Source organism: Buteo buteo, chromosome 23, assembly GCF_964188355.1.
Source record: "Buteo buteo chromosome 23, bButBut1.hap1.1, whole genome shotgun sequence".
NCBI lineage: Eukaryota > Metazoa > Chordata > Aves > Accipitriformes > Accipitridae > Buteo > Buteo buteo.
The window spans coordinates 4,869,768-4,892,315 of NC_134193.1; the positions used below are offsets into that span (position 1 = coordinate 4,869,768).

General features: G+C 60.3%; 1 protein-coding gene across 2 annotated transcripts; it reads right to left on the reverse strand.

Annotated features, from left to right (window-relative positions):
• Nucleotides 1-237: 237 nt before the first annotated feature.
• Nucleotides 238-3,664, reverse strand: SPDEF (SAM pointed domain containing ETS transcription factor). 2 transcript variants are annotated; one of them, XM_075054989.1, is made up of 5 exons: nucleotides 3,217-3,664; nucleotides 2,019-2,216; nucleotides 1,867-1,914; nucleotides 1,267-1,407; nucleotides 238-1,170 (listed from the first exon to the last, which is right to left on the reverse strand). In XM_075054989.1, exons 1-5 carry the CDS (start codon nucleotides 3,662-3,664, stop codon nucleotides 992-994), a joined length of 1,014 nt encoding a protein of 337 aa, XP_074911090.1. In that variant the 3' UTR covers nucleotides 238-991. The 2 variants fall into 2 exon arrangements, with proteins under 2 accessions (XP_074911090.1, XP_074911091.1); XM_075054990.1 differs by having other exon boundaries at nucleotides 1,267-1,404; nucleotides 1,858-1,914.
• Nucleotides 3,665-22,548: the final 18,884 nt, after the last annotated feature.

Here is a 22,548-nt window from a genome sequence, read left to right on the forward strand (position 1 = left end):
GGGTGCCATTGTCCCCGCTCATGCCCGGGCTTTGTCCTCCCTGAACAATGGCCGGGGTGAAGCCACCCACAGCCAGCACCCAGGAGGGAGGGGAGGAAGGAGGGACGAGCCTAGCCGCCACCCCCCCTAAAATTCAGGCAGCCTCTTTCTTTGCAGCTGAGGGTTGAGGTGCAGCAAAAGGCAGAGCCCCCCCACCACGCTGCCCCCCACCCCGAACGGGGCTGAGGGCCAGGAGCTGCTTGTTGGGGTAAATCCAGGGCAGCCCCGCTGCAGGGCATAGGGTCACTCCTGATGGGTGCTGGTCCCACAGCCGGGCTGGTGGTGGCATGGGGACAGGATCTGGGTGGAGGGGAGTGTGGCCCCGGTGGAGTCATGTCCCCCCCCCCAAAGCAGCCCTGGGGCATGATGCCATGGGGGTGTTGAGGTCTCCTGCTGGGACGTGCCCTTGGCCCCCGTGTCCTGATGATGCCCTGGGGCTGTGGGGTGGGAGGACAACGTGCCGGGGGGGCAAGAGACCTGGGGGATGGGACTTCTGTGTCCCCCAGCTCCTCCCCTGGGTGACCCCAGCCACTCTCCCACCTTCAATCCCTGCTAAAGGGCACTGAGGTTGCGGGGAGCCCCGCGACAGCCAGTTTCATCTGCCTTTATCTCACCCCGATCAACCCCACGTCTCCTCCGCTGGCCCCAAATTCCATGCCCACCTTCCCCTGGAAGCGCTCGCAGGAGATGAGGGCTCTGCACGGTCCTTGCCCCGCACCAGGGCATGTTGGTGGCGGTCCCTTAGCTGGGGGCTCATCCCTCCCCTCCAAGGCTTGGGGTTGAGGGAGGGGGTCCCCCGGTCCGTTGCCAGCAGGTCCTGGGTGGGGTGAGCCTCTCGGCACCCCAGCCGCCGTCCTTAGCGCTGGAAGATGGTTTCTGTGGTTGGGAGGCAGTGGGAGGTGGTGAAGGTCCCCTGCCCCTGCCAGGGCTCAGCCTGTCCCACCGCCACCGCTCAGACCGGGTGGACGAACTGGTAGACGAGGCGCTGGGAGATGTCGGGTTTGCGGATGATGCCTTTCTTGTAATACTGCCGGATGGAGCGGCTCAGCTTGTCGTAGTTCATGGCCGGGCGGTTCTTCCGAATGCCCCACAAACGGGCCACTTGTGCCGAGTCCTCGATCTTGAAGATGCCTGAGAGGGGACCGGGGCACGGGGGGGGTTACCGCCTCGCCTGCCCCCCCCCAGCACCCACCCCGGGACCGCAGGAGCACCCACCCACCCACCTACCTTTCTCCTTGTTGAGCCAGCGGATGAAGCGACCGTAGTTGTGGGGTTTCAGCAGCAGCTCTTTGAGGAATTGCCAAAGGTGGATGGGTTGGCCGGCGCAGGACGAGTCCACCTCGCTGTCCGCCCAGCTGGCATCGCCTCCTGTCACGGGAAGGGATGGGGATGGGTGGGGTGGGGTGGGGAGAGACCTCTCTGCTTTGCACCGCTCCGGGGAGAGCCGCACGAATTCTCATCCGGGAAATCCCGGCTCGATGCCTGTGGGTCTCTGGAACTCAGCCCAGGCACTGGCAGTGCTGCTTTCTCCTCCTCATCTGGGAGCAGGGAAAACAGCTCGGTCCTGCCCTTGTGCAGCCCCACGGGGATGCATGGGCTGCGGGATGGGGCCGGAGAGGGTCTTGCGGCCATTTCCCCTTTGCTGCACCTCGCAGAGAGCCCAGGGGCTGCTCCGGGGCAGAGGGAGTGCAACCATACGGATGCCGCTGCATCAGCCGCTCCAATGCACCAGATAATTGCAATTAAGCAGGGAGCCACCTCTCAAATACCCTGGACCTGTCTGAGGCAGAAGCAAGGCCAATGGAGCTGAGCCCGTGCAAAACTCACCGCAGTATCTCATATCTCCTGGGGCAGCTTTTTCCTTCATCCAGGCGGCTGGAAGGGAGGAGCAGGCGGTCAGAGGGGCATCTCCCGCTGTACAGCATCACCCACCCTCCCCAGCACCCTCCCTCCCGGTCCCCAACAGATTTCCAGACTACCAGACTTCCAGATGTCGAGGTGGGCGTGCAGGATGTCGCCGCCGGCAGGTGAGCGCTGGCAGAACTGCTCCTCAGACATGGCACACAGGTCCTTTCCCGACAGCTCCTGGAAGGACTTCCCGATCTGCGGCAGCCGGTACTGGTGCTCCGTCCACAGGATCCACTTCTGCACGTTGCCGGGGCTCCAGTCCGCTGGGTCTGGAGGCAGAGGGTGAGCGTGGCCGGCGACAGCCCAGGCAAAGCCCGGGAAAACTCATCTCACCCCACAGCAGCCCCGGGAACTGACCCCTCCTGCGCTGCTGCAGCATCACCCGCCAGCGTGGGAGCACCTAGCCTGCCCTGGTCCCCGGGGACAAGATGTCCCCTTGCCACCTCCTTCGCTTTGGGAAGCCTCATCCAGCCTTTCGGAGCCCTGCTTGCTCCCTGCACCATCCCAGGTGACACCAATGCTTTAAGGGAGCGGGTGGCAGAGCCTGCATAAACCGAAGCGCATCCCGAGGCTGCTTGTGTCACGGCAGCGATGCCCCGAGGAGAATACCCCAGCGATGCCCAGTGGCAGCAATACCCCGGGGAACTCAATCCTGGGCTGTCCTGCTCCCCTTGCACCCAACTCCATGCCCAGTTTGGGTAATGGCAGCTGGCTCCAGGCTGTCCCCAACCCTACACGCTCATCTGCCCAGTCCTAAAGTCCCAGGAAAACAGGATAGAGAAAAGGATAATCAAAGTCCTGCTGTCTGCTCTTTGCTACCGCACACCTTCCCCAAAATGCATGCAAGGCTGAAAGGCACCTCGATAACGCTGCCCTGGGAGGGAAAGGGACCCCCAGCTCAGGGCAGGGGATGGGCTCAGCGTCGGGGTCGCTGTGTCCCTGCACCTCTCTGGCCCTGTGGCACTGGCTGGGTCACACTGGCACCCCACATCCAGCACCGGGCTCTGCGTAAAGCTCTGCTGACCCCTGCCTCAGCTGAACTCCAAGCCGGCGAGGCCAGAGCGGTATTTTGCTGGCATCCCTGGGCATTAGCAAACAGCGATGCCCGGGGGAGCCAGGCAGCAGCCGTGCTCCCCCAGCACCTGATCGCAAACCCCCGAGCTGCCGCATGGCTTTAGTCCCCTCACCGGCACATCCTTCCCTCGCTGCACCCCGCGGCGGAGCTGACCCTGCCCGCAGCCCCCCGGGGAGGGCTGTGGGAGCACCCACCTGCGGTGATGTTGAGGAGCTTGCAGGCCGTCTCGATGTCCTTCAGCACTTCGCCCACCACCATGCTCTGTACCTGCTCCAGCGAGTGCTCCTCCAGGTGCAAGCTGGCCTGCAGGTCCCCCTCGGCCCCCAGCCCCAAACCCTGGCTATCGATGATGGGACATTGCTCCGGCTCCTTCTGTGCCTCCCCTCGCCCCTCCTGGGCACCGCTTTGGGATGGTTCCCCCATGCCCTTGGTGGCCCAGGCGATGTCCTCCGAGTAGAGCATGTCGAAGTAGTGCAGGCAAAAAGCAGGCAGGGGCTGCTCAGGGGTGGCGGGGGGGCTGGGGCTATCCAGGCAGCCCCAGCTCCGGGTGTCGGGGTCCTGGGGGGGGGGCAGCAGGGTAGCGTCCGGCTGGGCGAGGCGGCTGTGGGGCAGAGCGGTCAGCCCGGGACTGGCGCTGCCCATCCCTCCGCTCAGCGCCGGCTCCAAACCTGCCGGGAGAAGAGAGGAGGAGATGCTCACCCCAGCACCGATTCCTGCCTTCCCGCCCAGCAGCCAGGCACAAAGGGAGGAACTAAGCCTGTTAGAGGGGAAAAAAACCTCCAAAGAGACCCACAGTGCCCTATGAGCACCCGGATGAATGCAGGCTCGGGGTCAGCCATGGGGCTGGGGGGGGGCTGTCCTGATTTTGGGAGGACCAGCCACAGTAGCCGGCAGGGAGAAGGAGCCTGGGGGGCAAGCAGGTCCCGACCACCGTGGGCTTTTAGGGTCTTCCCACGAATTGCGCACCAGGTTGGCAACAGTTCAGTCCCAGCTGGTGCTGAACGCCCTTGCGGGAAGCAGCGGGGCACGCTGGAGGGGCTCCAAGGCACCTGCACTGGGCAGCCCGTGGGCACCAAAAGATGCCTAAACCACACGGGCACATTTCTGTGCGTGGAAAACATCACCTGCTGCTTTCACCCGAGGATGCCCCAGCACAACAGCACCCAAACCTGGCTCGCCCAGGTCAGGGACTGAGCCCAGCACCACAGTACCCAGCGCTTGGCCACTGCTGCCAACCCTCGGATGAGAACTTTCCTTTTACTCTCTTGCAAGAAAAACTACCTAAAATCAGCCCGTCCCCATCTGTCTACAGTATGCGGGGCGTCCTGGAGGCCGTGGAAAAGAGGATGAGCCTGCTGAATTTCCATGGCAACACCAGGGAACGGCTCCATCCGTGGAGAAACCTCCCCAAGAGCCATCCTGAGGCTTTGGGAAGAGAAAGTCCCTGCCAGGGGAGAGGCTGGTGATGGGCACGACCAGGGCACTGCCAAGCTCCTTGCTTGCCTTCAGCCTTGCTTTTTACAAGAAGAAAAAAACCAACCCACCCCAAATTGGTGATTTAAAAGCAGAAAAAGTAGCAGCTTTTGCAACGGAGCCTGCAATAAAAAAGGAGCGTGCAAAGCCCGAACCAACCCCAAACCCCGCTAAGGAAACCGGGCAGCCCCCGAAGGGGAACGGGAGACAGTGGTCAGGGAAAGAGGGTGCCCTGTTTGCTCTAAATCCCAGCTGGGAGGAAAAAAAGGTTTAAAAAATGAAAGAGGAAAAGACACTATCGGGTTCCTCTGGGCAGAATGAATCCCTCGAGCATTGGGAGCCGAGCAGCCGGCTGCTCGGCGTAGGAGGGACACTAGCGACTGAGCACCCAGGACGGTGTGTTACCATCCCCGCAGCTCTGCCGTGCCAAATGCTGCTCGGCTCCACGCTGCTGGCCCCAGCTCTGCTCCCGGAGGCGTGGTGGGTCATTAAACTTCATTAATAGCCACGCACCGCAGCCCCGTTAACCAGAGTGGTACCGATGGGCAGCACTTGCCATGTCCTGCTCTCAGGGATGAGTTAATGCAGTCGCTGAGTATTTTAATGCCCTCAGAAGTATGGTTTCTGAAACTCTGCATTACCTGCACCATGAGGAAGCTCTGCCCATCATTTCACCCTTGGAAAAGACCAAAAAGCTTGGAAAAACACCATGGAGGAACCATGGCCACCTTAACAGCACCCATGCCACCCTGACCCCACGGGGACTCAGGGAAGGGATGCGGGTTCAGGAGCCGAAGCCCCCACCCCTGAGGGGTTTTGGTGGCACCGCAGCGAGGAAGAGGAGGGAGAAGGGGTGCCCTCACCACTGAGCTGCCCCCACCACCCAAACAGTTTCCCTGAGAGATGGTGCCGGCTTCCAAACCTCTCCTTGATTTGCTCTGGATTAAAAGAAGAGCTTTAGGAGATCAGCCCTAAATCCAGCCTCACGCTGCTCCCGGCACAAAAGGGAAGCGGTAACAGCTTGTGCAGCTCCAGCCCGCTGCACAGTGCCGGCCGCAGGGGTTTTCTGGGGAGGGGATGGGGGTCTCATCCCCAATGGCTCCGGGGCCGTGGTACATCCTCTGCCCATCCCACCTCCGCCGGGCTTCACTCCCGCAGCCATAAACTGGACACATGGAGGGCTGTGGAGCCATCCCTGGGCACACGATAGGATGGATGGCCCCATCCCTATCCCCATCCCGTCCCCCTCCTCCCAGCTGGGACCAGAAGGGCCCGATCCCTTGGGCAAGTGGCCCCAAAAGCCAGAGCAATCACCCGCCAACCGGTGCTGTACTCTCAGGGCGGGGGCCTTTGTTTGACTTTCTCCCGCTTTGGCACGCAGGCGGCCGGGCTGGGTGGGGACCTGTTTGCTCTAAGAAGCTGCTTTGGGCAGCTGTTTCCCTCTTCTCTCCCTTTTCTGCATTTCCCTGGAAAAGAAGAGCTGGAGAGGCAGCCCCGGGTGCATGAGATGTTCACAGGGAGCACTGACGTACATGGCACTCCAAAAACCTTTATGTTCCCCACCCAAGCTAAACAAGGCTGCACTGGTAATTGCATCAGCCCTGGCAAACGCTCCCTGGCTTGTGCACGCTGCTGGCGGTGAGCACAGTCCCGGTGCCTTGGGCTTTGCACCGGAGCTCACCTGCGGCAAACCCACACCAACACAGCCTCGTGCTCATCCCACCGCTCCAGGCAAGAGGAGAAGCAGTCGGGGAATCGGCTCTTGCAACACTTGAAACAGCTGCCACCGAGTTATAAAAGCCCAGCAGACCCCCGAGGTTTTGCCTCCGTGGGCGCAGAGGGGCCAAGACGTGGTGCCAGGGGCTCAGCAGCCCGTGGGGAGGCTCCGAGTGACAGCGGTGCCGTCCCTGGGGTGCCAGGCAGAGTGGGGTGCTGCCTGCAGGACACCCGTCCCAGCACCGGCATCCTCACTGAGCCCTCCCCACGCACGGGTGCTGCCTGCAACCCCGACACGGGCAGGCAAGGCTCCGGCACAGAGGAGCAGATCCCAAACCAGGATGAAGCCGTCAAGTCCCCCAAGTGTTTCTCCGTGCCCACAATAAAGCTCTGCCACTGGGGCACAGCCAGGAGGTACCTGCCACCCCTGAGCCCAGAAGGAGGAGTGACCCTCCATTGCTCCCCGCTGTTACCCACGGATATGGAGGGGACCCCCCCAACCAGCTGGGATGGGCATAAGGTGCCCCTGCTCCTTGCTCTCACCGGCACCCCGGGGATGCTGCAGAAAAGGGCTGAGCTACCGGCACGAGGGCTCGTTCCCCACAGCAGCATGGAGCGGGGCGAGGAGGAAAAGGCAGCGGCTGCCACCGAAGGGCACCGCAACAGCCCGGCCCCAAACGGTTCCAACAGCGGCTGAGAAAATGAACCCACACATTCCCTTTGAGCAAAAAAGTCTGGGGCGGTGGGGCTGGGACAGGGCTCCCTGTGCTCCCCAAGGCATGGGGCCAGCGGCAAGCCCCCGGTTTTGGGTGGTGCTGGGTCACGGCTCAGCTCCACAGGGTTGCAGGGACTCAGCCCCATCCGGAGCCTGGGGAAGCAGCGGATGGTGCAGCCGAGGAGGATGAGGATGGGGACAAGGACCTCCCGTATCGCCCCGAGCTTTACTGGCAAACGCAACCCACTATTGCTTGGGGTAGCAACATAGTCACCAGTGCCGGCTGGAGAGCTGGGATCAGCCCTTGGGAGCAAGAAGAAAAAAAAAAAAGAAGAAATCCACCCAACCACCACCCTCAAACAATAGGTCCGTTAATTAAAATTAAATCTGCGGTTAAACAGGTTGTGCTGGAGCATGGCTCAGGAAGCCCTGTGGGACCAGTGGAGGTTGGCCCGCTGCGGGAGGAGGTGCTGCCCACGGCACCCAGGATATCTCCCAAGTCCCTGGGTGCTTCTAAAAGCCCTTCCTGGGGAGCCGGGCTTGGGAATGGCCAGGCCGGTGGGCCAGGACCAGGCTGCGGGGTCACCTCCAGCCCCCAGGCTGAGGATGGGGACAGGGACAGGGACAGGGATGGGGATGCGCTGTGCTGTCTGGGGAGGAGCTGGAGGCGTGCAGGATCCAGAGCTGTCCCAGACCGCCCGGAGCATCCCCACGGACAGCGGGATTTGTCTTTAACCGATCCTTTCAGCTTCACCCACCCCATGTGCCTCAGCAAGGCAGGACCCCAGGGGTGGTTGAGAATGGGGACTCCACAGACCCAGAAATCTCTTTGCCCGATCGCCCATCTGAGGCTGCGACCTGGGTGTTTTTTCCTGTTTTCTAGTCTGACTCAGCACCTCTTGCCCCAGCCACCTCCCTGGGCTCAGCTCTCCACCTCGGTCCCCAAGGAGGGGCCAGCCCATGGCACGATGCACACCCGGAGGTCAACCGCACCGGGGCACAGAGAGCCGATGGAGCCTGCTGGCTCTGCCGGACGGCCGCTGGCCAGGAGGAGAAACAAGCCATTTTATGGGGCCCAGATTAAGCAGGTGAAGGGACCTGGGGTCCCTGCATGAGCCAGGGCTGCAGCAGACACCCAGGTGCTCAGAGGCTGCAGGCAATTTGGGGTCCTGCCAGCATGTCCAACACCCCCCGCCAGCCTCACCTTGCTGGCCATGCCATGTCCCTCCCAGCTGCCAAAACCTGCCTGCCTGTGCCACACACCCCTTTTATCGAGGGAGGGAGGGAGGAGGGATTGGCCAAAATCTCCCTGCAGCCATGGTAGGGGCTTGGGATGACACTCGGGGGGCTGGGGATGTGACAACCCGGGGGTCTGGCTCTGGTACCTGCATGGTGATGGGGTTGGGGGGTTAGGGTTAGGGTTAGGGTTAGGGTTAGGCAAGCCCAGGGCTCACGTTGGATGTACGCCCAGGAGGGATGAACCCATCCCAGGGGTCCTGGACCCCCGGCTCCCACCCCCCAGCCTTCTCCAACACCACCGAGGTCCCTCCGGCTCCTCCTGCCATTACCTGCATGGGTGCTGGCGCGGGGACCAAGCGTCCCCACGGGTCCCCACGCCCCAGGTCAGGCTGCCCTCTCCGTCGGCGCAGGGAAGCGAACAGCAGCGGGGGGGACGGGGACGGGCACAACCCACCAGTGGCCTGAGTGAAGCCCCGGTGCTCGGTGTCCCCCAGGTGAGCAGCAGAGCTTGGTGTTCCCCGTGCATGGCCAGGGAGCCCCTATTTATAGCAGCACCTTCCTCCCCCGCGAGCTCCCTGCCCATGAGAAAGCCCGTATTGTGGGGGATTTGGCAGCCAAGCGACGTTTGTGTTTCACTAACCGAGCAGAACCATAAAAATCAAACCTAGAGCCAATGTGCCTCTAGCACTGACAAAAAAAAAAACAACCTAGCAGAAAAGCAGAGCAGCACTGAGACAGTGCAGGTCTGGTAAAGGGGTTCAAAATGCTCTATAGAGACACCCCTGAGCTGGCAGCTCCTCGACAGCTGCCCAGGACCTGGGATGCTCTGTAAAGGGCCCCGGCTGCTTATCGGTCACAAAATGCCCCAAAGCACATCGTCCCCTGCTGCTCACCAGGCACAGGGGGTTGTGAGACCCTCCGTGTCCCTGCTGGTACCGGGTGGGTTCACAAGGAGCCGTCCCCAGGAGCCCTGGCTCCCTTCCCACCCTCCTTGCCCGAGCAGGAAGGGGTTGCGAAGACACAAAGTTGGCAAATCCCATTTTATTTTGGGTGACATCATCCCGAGAAGTGCCAGGACCCTTGCGCCGGGGGACAACCTGTCCCTGTTTAGCACCCGGAGGTGCAAGGAGCCGTGGGACGGGATGCTCACATGGGAGGGCATCGTGTCTGCCCCGAATCGGCGCTGAAAGGGCTATAGGAGCCCCAGGAGGGAGGGAAGGTGGGTGCCGGTGGGTGTTGGTGGTGGAGCGTCGGGCAGCCGGGGAGGGTCGCGGCAGCAGCGTGGGGCTTACCTCGAGGGTGCGTGGGTGGCTCAGAAACCACATGGGTCCCAGCGTAGGGTGGGAAGAGCCATCCCCGTGGTGCTCGGCACGGCGGCCAGGGTGGGCATGGCCCGAAGCGGGGTGCCCCGGCACCGGCAGGGAGGGTGGTCAGCGGCACCCTGCCCGGCTCAACGCCGGCCCGGCGGCGGCAGGGCGGCCGGGCTGAGCCGCATCAGCTCTCGGCGGGCACCGGCAGGATGGGGACAGGGATGGGGACAGGGACGGGGACAGGGATGAGGATGGGGAACCCCGAGCGGCTCCGAGGGTGGCTGGAGGGATGAAGCCAGCCGGCGGCTGCGCCGAGGTATGCGAGGGGAAGCCGGCAGCCGGTGCAAGGCGCTCAGCGAATGCCTCCTTTGCCCATTATATCTAATTCCTTCCTTATTTACCTGAACAAACAAGCTGGCTGCTTACCTCAGCTGGAGGTGTTTGAATAGCCCAAGCCGGGGTTAACCCTTGACGGGTGCGTCAAGGCACCGGGCTCAGACCCAACTGGGCCCTGGGAGGGGAGTGGGACAAATCCGGGCACCGTTAACCCCTTCCCACCCTCATCTGGGACACCCACCCAAGAGACGGGGACACCGCAGGGGGCGAGACCGAAGGCTCCTCTTGGAGCCAGACCATGCAGCACAGAGACCTGTTGGATGCATGAGAGTCCCCGGCCAGACCCTGCAGCACGACATCGCTGCCCCAGTGCTGGCCGGGCCGTTTTGGGGCCAGGAGCATCCCCAACCGATAGCCCAGGAGCATCCCCTACGCAAGTGCTGCGGCCATGAGGGGTTTGCGATGGAGACCGCGAGCGAGGATGCTCAGGGTCGTCGGGGACAAACGGAGCCCCTCACACCAACCAAACCGTCCCTCACGCCAGGGATACGGCACTGTCACCTCCCCGAGGGTCTGCATTGCTGCTGCCTGCGGGCAGGATGGGGCACCGGGGGCACGGCAGGAACGTGCAGCGCTCTGGGCCTGGGTTGTCTCCACCGGCATAAGCAGGAAAAAGCTGTTTTGACCGAAGTAGACACCGACTTGGTATTTACTGTCTTTTTTTAACACATGAAGAACGCAGGGCAGTTCAGGCGGTTCTCCCACGCACGTAGTGTTCCTGAAACCAAACTCCCCCGTGCCCTAAAAAACTCACGTCAGACAAAACCCTGGCCACAAACACCCGCGGTGCAACCCGGGTCGGACCCACGTCACCGTGGCCGTCACACCTGGGCTTTGCATCCCCAGCCCATGGAAAGCGCCACGGCAGAGCCAGCATCCCTCGGCCACCCTGACCCCAGGGCCAGCGCACAGCGGTGGTGCGGCACAGCCGATAAGCCATCCCTCGGAACTGTTTGCCGGGAGGAAAACAAAACCCCATAGGAAGGCAACCCCTGCGTTACAGCTTCCCCAGCCTGCCCGGCGCGTTGGCAAAGGGCTTCGTCTTGTTATCGCCAGCGCCAGGAGTTTCTGCCTCCCTTGCGAAATGCCTCAATGTTATCTTATCGGCGGGGAAAATGCTCCCCACAGATTAGGGCTCCTGCCGTCTGAGGGGAGCTTTTCTCCCCCATTTTGGTAAACATGGCCAGGCCCGGATCACGCAGCGGCGGGTGGGGGGAGACGTGGGCTGGGGAGGACACGGGGGGGGCGAGCGGCTGCGGTGGGGAAGCCACCAGCCCCTGGCCGGGCTTTGCTGTGGGGTGGGCACACGGGATGGGGATGTGGCACAGCCAGGAGGGGGGTCCTGACCACCCAGTGCCTCCCCCCCAGTGCTGCCAGCTCATGGCAGCCACAGCACAGCCCCCGGCACCGCTCGGAGCATCTCCTCTCTGCTTCGGGCAAGGCATCACGTGCATGACCCAGCACTGCTGCCCCACAGCAGCAGGCCTGATCCTGCACCCCTCTAAGCCCATTGCAAAGCTCCAGAGAGCTGCAGCAGGTCAGGCTGCCAGGGTGCAGCCCCCACCCCGGCTCGCTCTTGCCTGTTTTTAACCTACAATGCCGGGTCCTGGCCAGAGCCACCGTGGGAAGCCGGGAGCAGCGGGCACTGTGCCGGGGTTCTGCCCGGCTCAGGGGCTGGTGCACAGCACCCAAACCTGCTCCCGTGTCCCACCTCAGCATCCCCCCATGGGAACCAGGAGCATCCCAGCACAGCCCCAGAGCAGAGGCTGTAGCCCTCCAAGCACAGACACCTTTATCATAGCACAGAAATGCAGACGTAGCAACTGCGGAAACTTAAGATACAGAGTAAAACCATGCATGAGCTCTACACCCGTGCACACACAAGCCGTGCTGGGAAATCACTGCGGCCATCCCGCACCTTCCTGCGGCAGCTCCACGCTGCTGCCCCGCGACCGGGCTGCCGGCTCGGGGGAAAGTTTGCCGAGCATGTTATGGTTTGCACAGGTTGTGCAAGCTGGATTTGCACCTTCTCGCTGTGACATCACCTGCGGGTCTCCCTGGTTTATTAGGTTTAATTACTACTTGTTACCAAAGCAAACATCAAAACAGTGCACCCGAAGGAGCGAGGAACAAAGTGGAGGAAAGCGCGATCGGGGACACCGGGCGAGGGCAGGATGGCACCAGGCAGAGGGGATGTGCTGGCAGTGCCCAGTGCTGGGTCCCTGCTCCAGAGCATCCCAGACGCGGGTCATCCCGGTCTGTCTGGAAACCTGTCGCCCAACTCACATCTGGGTCTGAAAAAACTTTCCCTGCTCCTCTTATCGGTAGCACCGGAGATTTCGATAAGCAAAAGAGATTAAAGGGAAAAACATTTGCTTTGCTGTGCTCGGGGAGAGCTGGCCAGCTGGGCAGCAAGACGCAGAGCTGTGAAAACAGGCAAAAGGCCCCAGAATGAGATCTCTGCTTTCCTCCCCAAAGCAGGTTTGGTGGCTGTAGCCGCCCAGCGTCACCAGCCATGCCGTGTTCTCGCTGCCGCCTTTCGCAATCCACGGACACAGCTCTGCTTGCATATGCAAACCAGGAAAAGAGGTTGCAACACCTGAGGAACAACAAAAAAGGGGAAATAAAGTCTGGCTTTTCTGCCCCATGTGCGCAGTTTTTAATGCTTTTTCCTTGTCCTCCCTGTCAACCCATCGGCTCCAATTCCAGTGCCTTTTGCCACAGCTGAAACTTCAAGGCTTGGGAACGCGGCCGGAGGGGAGGGATGGAGAAACGACTCATGAATCAGCCTGGAAGAATCTCTCTGCCGACCTGCCTGCAGCTAATCTCTGGCTCCATCACAAGAATAATAGATAAGCAGCCATATAATATATAATAAAACTATTGAAAGTACTTGATGTCATTGAAAAAACCACAGAGGCCATTGAGCCCGACTTGTCCCCGAGCTGAGCGATGTTTCCTGGTCTCCCGCAGCAGCGAGGTTTCCTCTGCTTCAGCTCCTGTGCAGCGTTTGGGGACAGCGGTGGTCCCCATGCAGAGCAAACCCGCAAGCTTGGGTCCCTCTGAGAGGCCTCATCCTGCATCCCGTGTCTGTGCCTTTGGGCGATGCTCAGAGAGGAGATGAATCCCCGGTCCCAGGCTGCAGGACGAGCTCTCTCAGGCTTTTCCGAGAGAGGAAACTGGAAATGGTTGAAATGCCTTTAATGCAGCCCCTGGCTCAGTCCTGCTCTGCAGGTGCAAACCCACAGGAGCCACGTCTGCAGTGATCAGCACCTCAGCCCACACCAGCCCCAAATCTGGAGGGTGTTTGTGTCCTGAGATGCACGCCATGGCTCCAGGCCGGCAGCGTGACGAGGAGGGATGCTCCCAGGCTGCCACCGCACCGAGCATCCTTTGGGCTTCCACCTCCCTAGCACCCTGGTACCCAGAGGGGCTCTGGGTGCAGGGGGATGCTCCCAATGCTGGGCTGAGACCAAGGCAGAAACCAGCCTCCAAATTAACCAGTAACCATCAGGAAAAGCAGCAGGACGTAAGGAATCCCTGCTGAGGGCGAGGGACAGCCCTGAGATCCTGGGGCTGAAGCCACCACAGGAGGAAGGTTCCAGCGGAAGCGGTGGCTGCTCACTCCCCTCCTGCCGCCTGTAATCTTAATTGCTCTTCGCTGGCTGTTTGCTAACAGCAATTCGTTTCCTCCCAGCCTGCACTGAGAGGGTTTATCGCCTTCATTCATGTGTTATTTCAAGCTAACGCATGTATGGAAGGTCAGAGCCTGAAGTGCTCCCTGCGATCCTAGAAAGAGTCTCGATGGCAGGAGCGGAGCAGGGAGAAGCAGGCAGAGGGCCTGGGAGCCAGCAGGCTGCAGACACGTCTCGCCCACTGCCTGCGAGCTCCTCTTTCCCCAAAAAGGGCAGCAGGCTTAGCAGAAGGTGGGGATACCGGCCATGTTTTCCATCCCAGCTCCTGTCTGCTTTGCAGTCCCAACTCAGTGCCCACTCAGGGAGAGATCCCCTTGCTTCTGCACAGCTCACCGGTTGAACTGCCTGCCCCGCTCTCCAGAAAGATGCTCCGGGCAGGCTGTTTTTTGCAGATGAGCTTTAGAGACGCTCTGGTGAGAGGTGCTGGTGCAAAGCAGCATCGTCTGGTCACAGTTCCTGCAGCCAGCACGTCTGCACAGCGTCCTCGTGCCACCAAAACAGCAGGAAGCACAACGTCGGCATCCAGCTGAGCTGTTGCTCATGTTGCCCTGGGATTCCTCCCAAAACCAGCCTGCAAGGGGTACGAACAACTGCCACCACGGGGAGATGGAGCGAGGTGCCGGCTCAGGCACCCGCCGGGACTGGCTGCTCCTGGTGTCCGGCTGCAAAGCGGGGCCGAGCACACCCTCCCCAGCTGGGGGTGAGCCAAGGTTTCCTTTACCCTTGGAGGGGACCTGGGAGGGGAAAAGGGCTTTGCAGCAAAGCTGCAACCCCCAGGTTAGCCAAAGGGCCAGAGAGTGCAAGAGAAATAGCTCACAGGTGCATATGGAGAGGCCAGCATGCTTTTTATTTGTGCAATGACCCTGTGCGGATCTACCAGGGAGTATCTTCAGAGCTCTTGAACCACTAAGATTGCTCCCAAGCAAAGACCAACTGAATCTCCTTAAATTCCTCCTCACCCCAGTCAAATACACCCATTTCCCGAGCAGCCCCAGGTCCGAGCAGGGCCGCTCCTCTTTATTACCTCCCCAGGTCACCTTTGCCGGGCTTCCCCATCTCCCAGATGCTGCCATAAACCCTATTTATGGGGAATGTGCGTGTGCTCGAGGCAAACAGCCACGGTTATTGCTGCTGGCACCTGCCTGCGTGGCCCACCCTGATAAAAGAGCCGGGGCTCCCGGCCGCTGCTCCGGTGCTCGGTCCCTGCTGCACGAGGCAGCTCCCGGCGTTGCAGGAGAGTTAATAGCCCCACAACCCAAACGGTGTCACCGGCATTTCAGGGCAGCCCTTGAGGACGCCAGTGGGGGGGTATTGGAGAACCCAGCTCCATCCAGGGGTGCAGGGGTGGGTGTCTGCTCTGCATTGGTGGCACGGGAAGCCCCAGAGCCATCCCTTGGCTGAGCACGGAGGTGTCGGTGCTCGCCCGGCCCCAGGCAAAGGTTCCTTCGCACCCCGAGGCGGCTGGAGGTGCTGAGGTTTGGCTCTGGGGTGCCATGACCCCGCTTCTTCACTCCGGCCATGCCCGGGAGGGGAGGACAAGCAGGTGGGGGATGAAGACACCAGGGTGATGCCAGCACGACCCTGGCCTCCCACCCTGAGCCCAGCCCCCGGACCACCACCTCCCCACCCAAACACACCACCCTGCCTGCTCCCAGCACCCTTCCCACACCGCTGCCTTCCCCATTCCCCCCTCCAAGCACCCCATGGGGACGGTTCTTCCATGCCAGGCTGCCAGCGCAAGCCTGGGGTGACACAGGCAGGGAGGTTGCAGGGTGCCCGGCCGGGCTGGGAGCAGCGGGATCCACCGGCATGTTTGCTGTTCCCTGCTCAAAGCCCTGCTCTTTTCTTCCTCCGGTCACATTAAACTCCTGCTTTTGTCTCTCAGGATTAAAAGCCTGGAAGTGGCTGCGGGTCACCCCGCGGTGCCAGGAAGAGAGGGCTCAGGGTAGTGTGGGTGCGCCCAGCTCGGCAGCAGGGTGAAGCCTGGCAGAGGGAAGATGAGGAAAGGTCACGGCCCCCCCCTACACTGTCACTGATGATTTGGGGTGCAGAGGCAGGGAAATCCACCTAGGGGGATGTCTCCTGGTCTGGGCTCTCTATGCACTGGCCCTGCAGCTGCTGCATCAGCATGCAAGCCCCAAATCCCATCCGGGATAAGAGAATCCGCCCAAAATAACCCCCCATAAGTGCCATACCCCCATTTCCTCAGTGTCACCCGTTCATCCCACTGGCGTGGCTGGGTGGCGGGGCCAGCACCCCCTCCCCGTGCCGTGGGCTCGGGGCTGTTTGGTGGCGGCGGTTCCCAGGCACACACAGGCAGCCAGGTGAGACGGACGGGGCCCCGTGCCAGCAGACGGGATGTTGTCTTTTCACACAGCACCGGTGCGGGGCCAAGCAGCAGCGAAACCCTTGGCGGCTTTGTTTCCCACACTGGTTGCCATTAAGAAATGCAAATTCATTCTTCTGCTGCTGCTGCTGTTTCTCCCCGCATGCAAAACGATCCTCGGGCATAACGGCCCCATGGAGCGGCAGCCCCAGAGAGCGTGGGAGCTGCTGGGGCAGGGAAACACCTCCCGGGTGGGAGCAAGCAGCACGAGCAGCTCCAATGGTCTCAAAGCCAAGGAGGGCAAGGGCAGTACGCAATGCCCCGGAGAGCAGGAGAGGCTCTTGGCTGCGGTTTCTCCTTCGGTCCTGCGCTATCCGTCCCAGGAGAGCCTGCAGAAGGTTTTGCCCCAGGAGGGAAATCCCTAAAAATAACCCTAAAACCCACACTCAGCCCTGTCTCATCTCAAAGTAGGAGCTGGCGGGATGGAGAAGGGAAGGCAGGGGGTCAGCAGGGACCAGAGCCACCCGCCCGCTCCTGTCACTCTTGGGCAGCTTTTGCCCTTTGGGGTCAGAAAGCCTCAACCCCACTGAGCCTGGTTTGAAGCTCCCAGGGGCGCAGAGGGGACGACGACTCCTCTGTGCCCCCCACATACAGGGGGCAGGGACCCCACGAGGGATAAGGCTGCTCCATGTCCCACAGCATCGCATGGAGCCGTGGGTCTGGGGCGAAGGTACCGCACTCCCCATCACCCGGTGGAGACAGGTTTTTACGTTTTTATGTGCAGGGCTGGAGGAAGGCTGGGGATGAAGACAGCACTGAGCTGTGGCAGAGCGAGCTGTGACTCAGCAGTGAGTCACCCGGCTTCGAAGGAAACGTGTCCTTCCCAGTGAGCATCGCCCAGGTCAGGCACCCTCGTCCTGGGGGTTCAGCAAGGAGCCAGGACCTGGGGGCTAAGGGAGGCAAAAAAGGGGTGCAGGAGTGCAGCAGGACCCCAAACGAGGTCCCGTGCTTGGGGACAAGGAGTGGCAGCAGTGGGTCTTGCCTTCACCCCCTCCCCAGGCACTGGGCTGACTTCAAAGCTTGGAATAATCTGCTTTTTCTTGGCAAACACAAATTCCTGGGGGCAGTTCATGGGCATTCTCGACCTCGTCAGCCTCCTCAACACCATGACGAGCCTCAGTTCCTGGAGCCTGGCTTGGGGAGAATGAAACTGTGATTGATAGTGGAAGATGGACAGGGGAGGCACAGAGCTCTCGGCAGACCCGGGCCATCGGCACACACCAAAGCCCCATCGGAGACAGACAGCATTCCTCCGTGGCATCCCTGGTTTCACAGGGATGGTTTCACAGGATGGGATATTAAAGCAGAAAGCGATTAATGCTCTGCAAGGGAGCAGAGAGCTGGAGCCAGGCTCCAGCCCCGGTGCAGGACGTGACCCGAAAGGGCTCCGCTCTCCCCTTGAAGGGCTGCCCCAGCCCCAAGCCTGGCTCTCCCCATGCCGGTGCTGGCTCAGGGCACCGGCAGAGCGAGGATGTCGCTTCTCTCCGCAGTGGTGGATTTTGAGGGCAGCAAAATGTTTGTTCTGTCAACACATGCCTAATCCCCAACCAAAAGCTGATGAAAAAAAGCCATGGTGGAGGAAGGATGGGAATAAGCTGCCCTTTGAAACAGCCCTGGTGGTGACAGCCGTGGCCCTGAAGGGAGGGATGGCATCTCTGGGGCGTGTGGTGCCGGTGCAGCTGGGGAGATGAGGGGAATGGGGATCCCCCACCGGCACCCTGGTCCCTGTGGGTGCCCTGCTGCCCCAGCACCCTGCAATGGGGCAAGGCAGGGGGAACGGCTCTCCCCATTAGAGTAGGCATTAGAGCAGCTGCAGCCTGGCCCTGCCACAAATCAATGCACCTTCTTAAACCCGAGCAGGACCCTGAGCACCACGTAGGAGGTGCAGGAAACACACCCTTGCTCTGAAGCGATTGCCTGGCATCAGCAGCAAGTGAAGGCTTCTTTCTCCCTTTAACCAACCTGAAGCCAGCGCGTGCAGGCAACAGACTGCAGCGTCCATGCAGCAAACCTCCCGCCTGGGACTTCCCTGTCCCATGTCCCCGCTGACCCAACACTTAGCTGTGACACCATGAGCCCATCATGAACAGGCTCACCTGAGGATTGGCATTTCCAGGTGACCCATCAAACCTTTTTCCTGGTGGGATGAAACAAAACTTTGCCATGGCAAGGCTTGTTTCCAGGTTGGCTGGGGCTGCAGGCTGAGCAAGCAGCACCTTCACCTCGCTTCCCACCTTGGGGCAGCTTCTCCAGCCCAGCCCAGCCCAGTCCGGCCACCAACCCTGGCCAGCACCAGCCATGAGATCCAGCCCCTGCAGGGACCCGCTCCCAGCACTCGATGGCATCAGCCCTGCACCCTTCACCCACACAAAAAAAATAAAAAAAAAAAAAAAAAAAGAAGTACTTTTAGCAGTTTCCATTTGTTTGCTCTTTAAATAATTGTTTCCTTATCGCTATTTATTTAGATCCTTTTAAAATTCTGACAAACCTGCTTCTCAGGCACTGTCACCCGCTTCCTCCCAGCTTGCTCCCTGCGGGCAAGGCAGAGCAGCCAGGCTCGTCCCGGGAGGAGGGTCCCCTGCTCGGGGAGGTACGTGCGGAGCCTCGAGCCCCCGCTCACCCCCTCCTTTCCAAGATGGGCAAACGGGGATGCTCCAAAGCTGTGGTTTGGAGAGCTCGTCCTCCTCTCCCCATCCCACCACGGACCACAGCAGCAGACACAGATGCTTTGGGGCTGCTGCTAGGTCCTGCCAAGCTTGGGAGAACAGCAGGGGCGATGCTAGCAAGGGGGTCGGGAAGGAAGATGACATTACACATTCACTGCCCACCACGGAGAGGTCTGAGTCACTGCACGAGGTGTTCACCAGGGACCAGAGGGAGCAAGGATGAGCCCAGCACTGCCCAAGGCCCCTTCTTCCACCCAACCTCCGCTTGCTGCCTGTGGTGCCCCGGGACGGGTAAAGCAACGGGTGCTTGCCCAGGTAGCCAGAAAGGCAGCGGCAGCAGCGGGCCACAATTGCGCAACTCTCCCCGCAAAGTGCAGCCAAGCACCACTCTCGGCTATTAACAGCATGAATTAGAGCAACACCCAGAGCTGCTGGAGGTGAGGGTGGGACGGGTTCAAGTGTCCCACAAGCATGGACAGGGGACATCCTTGCAGCCCCCCTGGCGAGAGAGACCCTCTCTGCTGTCAGACTCGGGAGTGTTGGTCCACGGGCAGCTCTCACTGTCACCTACCCAAGAGGTTCAACGTCCTGCCAGGCTCGGCTGGGGCATGAGGGGCTTGTCCCCAGGGTCACCTCCCGGGGTCCCATCCAACACCACCCTGGGGTTTTGGGCTTCGCCACCACAGGTTCACGTCACAGCCCAGCCTGCAGCTGTCAGAATTAATTGAGGAAACCCAGCCATGGTAAACAACGAGGAGGGAAAACAGGGTAGATTAGATAACAAGGAATGTGGGGTTCTTGCTGTATTTTTGCCCTGGATGGCAAGCCTCGCCTGCTCGCTCCGGCACAGACCCTGCCAAGCCTGGGCTGTTCCTCACCAGCAGTGCAGGGAGGTCAGCTCCAGGAGAGACAGAAATCCACCTTCTGCAGGATGGCTTTCCTAAAAAAGGGTCTGGCTTACCCCAGACCCGAGGTTTGGGTCTCCCGTCCCTCCTTCCCGCAGAGCCCTGGGGCAGGCAGCAAGGGCAGAGCACGGTCCCCCACTCCCCATCGCTGCCGGAGGAGACACCGGGGTAGGTGGGAACGACCGCTACGAGGGGACACGGGGGGACAGGACCTGCTGCTTCGTCCTGGTGGAGAGAGAGGCAGGGCGGGGTCCTAGCCAGCAGAATTACTGTCCCCACCGCACTGAAACAGGCACAGAGTCGCAACAAAGGGGAAACTCTCAGCCCTTCTTGGCTGGCTGCATCCGAGCCTCCCCATCAGAGCAACATTTGGCTCCAGGTTGTGTTACCCAGACCCTCTTTGTTCCCCAGCACCACATCACCCTCCAAACTTGGACACAACAGGGACCCACTGGCATTCAGACACCTTCCTCATCCCCACTGAGGGGACGTCTCTGCCTTCAGGGCATCTCAGCCCTGTGGAGGTCCTGCCTGTGCTGTCCCTGCCCAACACACGCTCCTGCCCCGCTCAGCAGCATCACCCCAGCCCCAGAGTGGCAGTGACAGGCTGGGTGACAACATGCCACCCCACTGCCTAATGGGACCGGTGCGGACCACACAACCCATGCACCCAGAAACGTGCAACCCCCTCCCCAGCCCGGCACTGCGCTCCGTGCAGAATGGCAGCCGCTCTCCAAGTGCGTGGGGACACGGCTCACGCCTGGCCGGCCACTGTCACCAGCAGGTCCCAAAGCCTGGAAAAGCCACGTCCAGCAGCTCTGGAGGGTTTTGCAAACGAGGAACAACCTCAGCTCCCTCTGGTGGCATCTGCTTCAGGCCAGGCCCTTCCCCAGCAAACTCTGGTTATAAATAACATTTCCAAGCGCCTTCCTGCAGCTCTCCCTGCCCGCAGGACGTGGTGCCAACCACCCAGCCCAAAGCTGCTCCCCAACTCCTGCCACACACCACAACCAAGCACAAGCAGCCTGGTAAGCAGAAGGACACACAGCCCATCTGTCCAGCCTGCTCAGGCTATTTATTCCTGTCTCACAGGTGAGGAAAACTGCTTGGCGAGGGTCAGCTGAGGCAGCAGGGATGAGCCACAGTCCAGGGGAGCAAAGAGAAGAAGCCCATGAGCTCTTTCTGGGATTAAATGAGTCCTGTGGGACAGTGGATGGTCCCACAGCTGGATGGGGACTCGGGACCTCCTGCCTCAGCCTCTCTCACCTATAAAACGCAGCGAGCGCTGACCTCGCTGGGAACAGACCCGGGAACGAAGCGGCCCAACCTCCCGGCCAGGCATCTTTCACCGGCTGCAGGGTAAAGCATCCCCAGCCATCACCATCCCACCGGCAACGCACGTCATCGCCCGTGCTTTAGTGGGGCGGAGGGGAAAGCGCACGGGCACGACGCTCAGCCCCTACAACGGCCACGCTCCAGAGCAGCAGCTGGGAAGCAGGAGCCTTGTTTTTAAGTCAATAAAGGGAGATTGCTATGGAGACACCGCAGCCGCCAGCGTGAGTGGCTCTACAAGAGATCCTATATGGCCTCCCCCATCCATGCACCTGCTCTCTTCTCGGCCGTCCAAATTTGGGGTTTGCTTGGAGTTTATGAACACTTTAACAGTGTTTTCAACAGCTGCCTGCAAGAGATCGGTGGCTCTGGAGAGTTTTACTGTGCCTTAGGAGGTGCATCAGCATCACTCAGCTCATTCCTGCAGGCGCGCAGCTCTCCCAGGACAGCATGCACACCTTAAGCAGCATTTGGAGTCAGCCAAGCAAGCTAGCACAGAGCTGAGCCCTGCCAGCAAGCGGGAAAGCTCTTGAGAAGGTTTTTATCCTTGTTTGTAGAGATTCTTAATGAATTCCCATGAACAGCCAATCTAGCACAGCCCCAGAGATGAAGAGCTGGCACTTGACTGCTGGAAAAAAAACACACCACTTGGTGGAGGGGAATAATTACACCCCATCTCCAGCCTCAGGCTTGTTCAAACACCCTTAACTTGAATGGTAACACACCTCAGCTGGGAGAAGAGCCCAAGCAGCCCATGGGAGTTTCTGGGAAGCTGGTTATATAACTGGTTTTATACAGAAGGTGTTCAAACATACAGCCCTGACTGGCAAGAGTCAGGACTGCTGCCTCCGGGAAACTCGTGAAGTGTAAAAGCCAAGAAGTGAGCTTTTCCTCTGTCTGGAGGATACTCTGTCCAGCTCAACCCCTCCACCCATCGCCCTTTTCCCAACACCATCCCCATGGCAGATGAAGCCATGATTTCTACAGCATCACCAGCTCACAGCACGGCCGAGTTGCTTTACAGGATGCTGCACCAGTTACTCTGTTTGTAAATAGGTGAAAAATGTACTTTTTTTCCGCCCACTCGAGCCCTTTAAGTTATTGTGAGGGTAATACTTCTGCGGGGAAGACATAATCAAAATAAGGAAATACTACAAGTGAGACAGCTCTTAAGCCAGCCCTGCTCCACGCTGCTCTGCCGAGCTGAGCCCACAGCATTCGGTGGGGCAAACAAAGCTGGTCCTTACCTGCGCGTGCCATCTGCTTCCTCGCTTGGTCTCTGCTGCGTGCTTTTACTACTCGGCTGTTTTATGAATGGGATAGGAAACATTTGAGATTAGATTTCCTTAAAAGATTTCTGTTTAACTGGGTATTTTCCAACTAACAAACAGGCGGAGCACACAAACAACAGACTACAGGTTATAGAAAGCTTCCAGAGAAAGCCTATACTAAAAGTTATTCCTGACCCCATGTACATATACGCAGATCTCGTATTCCTTCCCCACGGACTCCCTCATATCATCGCCTTTGCCGGCATGGCCTGGTTTCCCACTTGACCTGTTAATATTTCACTGCACATCCCCAAAGGCTTTGCAGAGAAGCAAGAGCAGAGGGAAGAGGTGAAGTGAGCACAAATCCCTCCCTTAGCATCTTACTGTGCACTGCAGGCTGCGTGCACATGATTTAATGGACA